The 7,798-nt window shown below is 57.3% G+C and overlaps 1 protein-coding gene across 1 annotated transcript; it reads left to right on the plus strand.

Annotated features, from left to right (window-relative positions):
- Window positions 1-659: 659 nt before the first annotated feature.
- On the plus strand, window positions 660-1,585 carry LOC147973441 (uncharacterized). The gene is made up of 2 exons (XM_087525000.1): window positions 660-702; window positions 798-1,585. The coding sequence occupies exons 1-2, from the start codon at window positions 660-662 to the stop codon at window positions 1,583-1,585; spliced, it is 831 nt and encodes a 276-aa protein (XP_087381126.1).
- The last annotated feature ends 6,213 nt before the right edge of the window (window positions 1,586-7,798 follow it).

Genomic DNA, 7,798 nt, shown 5'->3' on the forward strand with positions numbered 1-7,798 from the left:
AAGGCGTACCTAGCATCGCGGGCAGCTGTCCGAGTATGTTTTCTCTTTGGTCCTTGTTTTCTTGTTCCTCTCTGTGGGGGCGCGCCAGCGCACCCTCTGGGTGTAGTCCCCGAGTTTCGGGACGGCTGCTGAGCAGGCGGCCCGGAACTCCACTTGGTGAGTTCCGGGTACTAACTTTTGTCTGAAACACTTGTCGCAGGACTACCACAACCTCTGCGTTACTGCCTTCAACCGTAATGTTGAAGAGCTGGGCAAGCAAACCGCCGACTTGTCGGAGAGCCGGAGTGAGTCCTTTTTCTTCTTTGCGGGGGCGCGCTGGCACACCCGCGGGCTGTAGTCCCCGAGATTCGGGCCGACTGCTGAGCAGTCGGGCCGAATCTCCCCGGCGACCTTCTTTATTGACGACTTAACGTCTTCTTTTTTCCTTCTCTTCAGAAGCCAACGCTGTTCTTCAACAGCAGCTGAGCGAAGCCAACTCCGTGTTGCGCACCAAGGGGGAGGAGTGCAGCAAGCTCACCATGGAGCGCGATCTGTTGGCCACACAATTGGCAGAGCAGAGGGAGCTGCTAACGAAGACGCAGAAGGAGGCGGAAGAGGCGGAAGCCGCCCTCCTGGCCGAGTTTGCGAGCGAGCGCTCCTCCTGGACTGACAAGGAGGCAATGCTGGCCTCTGGCTTCCATGAGATTGAAGACATTGTTGATGGTGAGTTTCTTTACTTTCTTTGTTCGAGCTGCCGATTATAAGTCGTGCCGACTTCTGATTTTTGACCTGCTTCTTCGTTTTTTCCGTCTTGGCAGACTTCTTCCCTGGACATTCGCAGGCCGCCATCCAAGCCATCGAGGCTGACCATGAAGGTCGGAGGGCGGAGGGCGCAGAGATTGCCGCCGACGCCCCTCGAACCCTTGATGAGCATATCCTGAGCATTGAGGCTCGCCTTTGGCCGACTCACCGGATGCTGCGCCGGCTTCATCGTGTCAGCGCCCAGGCGATTGCTGCCCTGTGGCCGGACATGCAGGCTCCGCGCACCCCTAGTCGGACCGCCGACTGGCTGGAGGTCGCGGCTGGTCGTCTTGAGGCCTGGAAGGGTTCCTCGGCCCGAGCTGGAGCGCGCCGGGCCTTGGAGTTCGACAAGGCGTGGTATTCGGGGCTGGACCTAGACCGGCTGGCCACACTCCAGTCAGAGGCCCAGCCGGAGCTGGCAGCCGCGGAAGACGCCCTCGTCAAGCGTGCCGTGGCGATCGCCGAGTACACCGACACCAGCATCTTCGTCCCCGAGCGGTCTGAAGACGGCGAGGAGGTACCGCCGGAGTGGTTTGGGATGAACCCAGACTACGGCGAGGACTCGGCGGAGGTGATCGGCTCCAGCGTCGAGGAGGATGGCGAGGCGGAGGACGGAGGTGAGACGGAGGCACCAGAAGACGGGGTAGACGGCCAGCCTCAGCTCGACCGCGCCTCCAGCAACGAGCCGCGTGCGACCGAGCCGACTGCCGCCGGAGGCAATCAAGCCGAGACTGCCCGGCCGGCCGCCCCAACGCCTGACGCTGCCGCCTCCTCCGACCCTCCGAATCCGTCTGCCGCTTCCTAAGCTGCCGCCTTATCTTTATTTTATCTGCTTTAGTAGTCTTGAAGAACTTGTTAATTCGCACAATTCCACCCGCGGGGTGTATTTTGAACTTCTGCTCAAAGATTCGGCCAAGGGCCTATGTTATGTAAATTTTTATCCGAATTCTAACTTTTCTTGCTCATTGCTCTTTTGGCCTTTTCCTTTGCCGCTTTCCCTTAGTTTCCTGTCTTGCGAGTCGGACAGCCGCTCTGCGGACTGCCGTTGGATCGAATGCTTGGCTACTTTGGGAAGGCAAGTACTTAGCCGTTTTAGAGTTTTTTAGCAAGTTGGATAGAAGGCGGTGAGCCGACTGCTTAATAGTCGGTTTGCGAAAATAAAAAGGGAAGGCTGGAAGCCGTCTTAAGCTATGTTTTATGCTTTGAGTCCTTAGCCATTTTTCATGTGAACGCCCATTCTACCTTATTCCTGCCCACCGTACAGTCGCTCTGCGAGCTGCGGCTTCTGACAGGAGATGGCTTAGGCGCCACACACTACTTGTCTGGCTGCAGGAAGCATTTCATAGTGCGAGGCGGCAAGTCCCCGGGCCGACCTGTCGAGCCCGGTGCCAAGCGGCATAACAAAGAGTAACGTACTCGTAGGCATAATTTTTATCATATAGACAAAAGAGGGCAGTCCCCGAGCTCATCTTGGGGGGCCCGAAGTCTTGGTATTTTAATACAAAAGGTAGAGTGGTACATACTGCATCAACTGTAAAATCTTCGGAGGAGATTTGCATTCCATGGCCGCTCCGTCTCTTTGCCGGAGTCGTCCCTCTTGCGTGCTCAGGGCTTCTGAGCATCAATCAGGTAGTAGGAGTCGTTGCCCAGTACTTTGCTGATGATGAAAGGGCCTTCCCAAGGCGCTGACAGCTTGTGTTGGCCGGCTGTTTGCTGGATCAGCCGGAGCACAAGGTTGCCCTCTTGGAAAGATCTCGGCTTGACCTTCCTGTTGTAGTATTGGCGCAGGCTCTGCTGGTAGATGCTGGACCGGCTGAGTGCCAACAGCCGGCCCTCTTCCAGCAGATCGACGCCGTCTTGACGTGCTTCTTCTGCTTCCTCCTCGATGTACATGGTGACTCGCGGGGAGTCGAACTCTATGTCCGTTGGGATGACGGCTTCGGCACCGTAGACGAGGAAGAAAGGCATGAAGCTGGTTGACTTGTTTGGAGTCGTGCGCAGACTCCAGAGGACGGCTGGCAACTCATCAAGCCAGCAACCAGCCGAGTGCTCTAGAGGGTCAACCAGCCGGGGCTTGATGCCAGACAGGATGAGGCCATTTGCTCGCTCCACCTGGCCATTTGACTGTGGATGGGCGACGGACGCTAGGTCCAGTCGGATGCCCTGCGTTGCGCAAAAACGGGCCAAGGCACCTTTGGCAAAATTTGTGCCGTTGTCGGTGATGATGCTGTGTGGTATGCCGTACCGAATTGTGATATCGGAGATGAAAGTCACGGCGGTCGGACCGTTCAGTTTCTTGATTGGCTTCGCTTCTATCCACTTGGTGAACTTGTCCACTGCGACAAGTAAGTGAGTTAAGCCACCTCGTGCTGTCTTGAATGGTCCCACCATGTCTAGACCCCAAACTGCGAAAGGCCAGGCAATGGGGATGGTCTTGAGTGCGGAAGCCGGCTGATGCGGCTTGGAGCGGAACTTCTGGCACCCTTTGCATTTTTGGACCAATTCCTTAGCCTGTTCTAAGGCCGTTGGACAAAAGAAGCCGTGTCGGAAAGCTTTGGCGATGAGTGCTCTTGAAGCTGCATGGTGGCCACACTCGCCTTGGTGGATGTCTTTGAGGATTGCTTGGCCTTGCTCTGGCTCTACGCAGCGCTGGTAGACACCAGTGACGCTGCGCCTGACCAGCTCTCTGTTGACTATGGTGTAGGCTGCCGCTCGATGTTGTGCCTGCCGAGCTAAGGTCTCATCAGTTGGCAGCTCTTTGCTCACCAGAAATTTGAGGATGGGCTGGGCCCATGAGGGTGCTGCTATTTCTTCGACTGCCAGAATTGTAACTTGGACGAGGGCGGCTGGGCTGGGCGGCGGGGGGGGGGGTGGAGTTAACAACCGCTTGCTGGGTTAATGAAGTCCCTGGGCCGACTGGCGCGGCTCTTGGGCCGAGTTCTGGAGTCTTCGAGCCCCCCGCCGCAGTCCCCGGGCTGGGTTCTGCAGTCCCTGGGTCGGCCTCGACTGTGGCGGTTTTGGAACCATCTGCTGAAATCCCCGTACCGTCTCCCGGGGCTCTGGAGTCGGATCCGACTTCTTCGGGAGGAGCCGGCATGAAGATGGAGTCTGATTCTGGTGAAGGCTTGACAGACGGCTTGAGAAGGCGTTGAAGGGCGACGCCGGATGGTATTGCTTGGCGGGTAGAGCCGATTCGTGCCAAGGCGTCTGCTTGGTCGCTGTCGTTTCTTGGCACATGGAGGAATTCGCACCCCTCGAAATACCCACTGAGTTGCTGCACGAGGAAACGGTAACTCTCCATGTTTGCATCTTTGGCGTCCCAGTCGCCAGACGACTGCTGGACCACTAAGTCTGAGTCGCCGTAACACAGGATCCGGCGAATGCCGAGTTCTTTGGCAAGCCGGAGCCCGTGAATGAGCGCCTCGTACTCGGGGACGTTGTTGGAGGCGGCAAAATGGATTTGCAGTGCGTACTTGAGCTTGTCGCCTTTAGGAGAAGTGAGGACAACGCTGGCTCCCAAGCCGGTGTGCATCTTGGAGCCGTCGAAATGCATCCGCCAATGGGTGGAGTCGGGCGCTGGAGGTAGGTACTGGGTCTCGGCCCAGTCGACGAGAAAGTCGGCCAGTGCTTGTGACTTGATGGTGGTGCGGGGCTGGTAGTGGATGGTGTAGGGAGCCAGCTCTATGGCCCACTTGGCCACTCGGCCAGAAGCATCTCAGCTTCCGATGATCTCGGCAAGTGGGGCCGTGCAGACCACAGTGATTGGGTGCTCTTGAAAGTAGGGCTTCAATTTCTTGGCGGTAAAGTGCATGCCATAGCACATCTTATGGTAGTGAGGGTAGTTCTGCTTGGAGGCTGACAGTACTTCGCTCAGGTAATATACCGGTCTCTGGACAGGTAGTGCCTTGCCTTCCTCCTTGCGTTCGACTACAATGACCATGCTGACTACCCGGCTGGTGGTGGCGATGTACAGGAGCATAGGTTCCTTAGGAGTCGGAGCCGCCAGAACGGGTGGAGTAGTCAGCATCTTTTTCAGCTGGAGAAAAGCTTCGTCCGCCTTGTGGTTCCACTCGAAAAAAGTGGTCTTCTTCATGAGTTGGTATAAGGGGAGAGCTTTCTCGCCCAGCCGACTGATGAATCGGCTGATGGATGCCAGGCAGCCGGTGAACTTTTGCACGTCCAGCAGTCGGCTGGGTACCTCCATCCTCTTAATGGCCTTGATCTTTACAGGGTTGCATTCTATGCCGCGTTCAGAGACCAGGAAGCCAAGGAGTTGGCCGGCTGGTACTCTGAAGACGCACTTCTCGGGGTTGAGCTTGATCTGGAATCGGCGCAGGTTCTCAAAGGTCTCCTTGAGGTCTTCCAGCAGTGTTCCATGCTTTTCTGTCTTCACCACCACATCATCCACGTAGACGTGGGCGTTCCTGCCGAGCTGCTTGAGGAGGCACTTCTGCATGCAACGTTGGAAGGTGGCGCCGGCAATTCTCAAGCCGAACGTCATGGTGAGGTAGCAGAAAGCTCCAAACGGCGTGATGAAGGCGGTCTTCAGTCTGTCAGCTGGGTTCAGCTTGATCTGGTGATATCCTGAATATGCATCCAAAAAGCTCAATAGATCGCATCCGGCGGTGGAGTCTATCACCTGATCAATTCTTGGCAGAGCAAACGGGTCCTTGGGGCAGGCCTTGTTGAGGCTCGTGTAGTCAATACAGATTCGCCACTGCTTATTTTTCTTCAGTACCAGGACCGGGTTGGCTAGCCACTCTGGAAAGAATACTTCCATAATGAAGCCGGCTGCTAGGAGTCGGGCTATCTCTTCTCCGACAACTCTTCTCTTCTCTTTTGATAGGCGGCGCAGGGGCTGCCTGACCGGCTTTGCATCAGATCGGACATGTAACTTGTGCTCGGCGAATTCCATCGGTACACCTGGTATGTCTTTGGGGGACCATGCGAAGATGTCTCGATTCTCACGGAGGAAATCGATGAGCTCGCCTTCCTATTTGCTGTCGAGGTTTGCGCCTACGACAGCGTACCTCTTCGGGTGTTCCGGATCCAAGGGTATCTTCTTTGTCTCCTTGGCCGGCTTGAACGGACCCTCAACCTCCGACTCCTTTGGGTTGGGCGACACCTCTGGCTGCTTGCCGGCCATCGCCACAACCTGCTCAAGGAGTCGCTTCTCGGCTGCGATCACCAGGGACTCGGCTAGCCGACTGCTCTCAGCCGCACAGGCAGACGACTTCCGGTAGTCACCGGCTACAGTCAGAATTCCCCTGAAACTGGGCATCTTCATTTTGAGGTAGGCGTAGTGGGGGACCGCCATGAACTTGGCCAGGGCAGGTCGGCCAAGTAGTGCATGGTATGGGCTCTCGAGGTCCACCACCTCAAACCAAACTGACTCTCGGCGGAAGTGATCTTTATCTCCAAAGAGGATGTCCATCAGGATCTTACCGATTGGTGAGCAGGAAAGCCCAGGAACGATGCCATGGAACATAGTCCGGCTGTTCTGAAGCTGTCTTTGCTTGATTCCTAATTTCTCCATGGTGTCCTTGTACAGGATATTGATGCTGCTGCCTCCGTCTATCAGAACTCGCGAGAAACGAGCGGCTCGTCTATCCGTGGCAAAGGTGGCATCCAAGACCAAGGCATAGGAGCCCGGACTCGGCATCACCTCCAGGTGATCAGCCCTGCTCCAGCTGATAGGCTTCTCGGACCAATGCATGAATTCTGGCGTCTCTAATGCTACTGCATTCACCTCTTGTCGCTGCAGCCGCCTGCTGCGTCGATCGTCAGCCATACTGGTAAACACCACATAGGCTCCATGCTCTTCGGGGTATTCGTCTTGTACCGCGCTGACTGGTCTGACAGCCGGCTGCTGGGGCAGAGGCGGAGGCGGCTGCCCAACAGGCAGGGGAGGTGGGAGGCCGTCTCCCTTGGCGATCCTGGTGAGCCAGTGGCACTTCCGGGTGGTGTGATTCGACGGCTTCGCGCCGCTATGGAACTTGCAAGGTCCATCCAGAGTCTGCTCGTAGGAGAAGGCCGGCAACCAGTTGGGCTTGCCGCCTTTCTGTCGTTTGGGTGGAGGCTGCCTATCCGGCTGCTGGGCTTCAACTGTCGCAACCTGCCGGCTGCGGGGCCTTGCGCTTGTGGTCACTCTGCTGTTGTCGTCGACTAGCGTCTCCCGCCGGAGTTCTTGGAGCCTGAGGGGCCACTTTGCCAGTTGCGCTAACTTGAATCTCCGCCTTCATGGAGGAGTCGGCCGTGGCGTACTTGTCTGCTATGATCAGCAGCTCGTCGAGGGTTTCTGGCTCGTCGCAGAGGAGCTTGTGCTTGAGGAGGGTGCCTTCTCTGCACCCGGCGGTGAAGTACTCGATAGCCTGCACCTCGTGCACGCCCTCGCAAGAGTTCCAAAGCTCGGCCCAACGCGTGAGGTAATCGCGAGTCGACTCGTTGGGACCTTGCATGCACAAGGAAAGCTGACGAGGCTTGGGAGGACGCTTGTACGTGCTGGTGAAGTTGCGGACGAATGCTTCGGTGAGGTCAACCCAGCTGTTGATGCTGCGGGGCTTCAGGCTGTTCAGCCATGTCCAGGCCGGGCCCTGGAGCATGAGTGGGACGTATTTTATGGCGACACGCTTGTTGCCGTTCGCTATGCTGACAGCCGTGGAGTAGTCGACCAGCCAGTCTTCCGGCTTCACGGAGCCGGTGTACTTGGGCGTGTCTCTTGGGAGCGTGAACCCTTTGGGAAAGGGCTCGTCTCGAATGCAGGGCCCGAAACAAGGCGGACCCAACTCGTCTTCTTCTTCCAGCGCCAGGGATCGGTGAAGTCGGTCGATGCGGTGGCGGGCGTCGTTTTCTCCGACTCCCTCTCGGCGGCCAAGGCGGTCGCCGAGAGTCGGATGGTCAACAGGCGGCGGGGAGACTCGCCTCTACTTGCGAGGAGGAGGAGGCGGACAGTCGTCCCATCGTTCCACTGCTCTCGGGCGGCCGTCTCGGTCGCGCTCTATGGTAATGTGAGTCTGAT

The sequence above is a fragment of the Triticum urartu genome, chromosome 5A, assembly GCF_056163025.1.
Source record: "Triticum urartu cultivar PI428250 chromosome 5A, HENAU_Tu73, whole genome shotgun sequence".
Lineage (NCBI taxonomy): Eukaryota > Viridiplantae > Streptophyta > Magnoliopsida > Poales > Poaceae > Triticum > Triticum urartu.

Excerpts from the sequence above, each read along its gene's own strand:
- LOC147973441 (XM_087525000.1), top strand. The coding sequence starts at position 660 with ATGCTGGCCTCTGGCTTCCATGAGATTGAAGACATTGTTGATG. Across the intron at positions 703-797 it reads GATTGAAGACATTGTTGATG|ACTTCTTCCCTGGACATTCG; the intron begins GTGAGTTTCTTT and ends CCGTCTTGGCAG.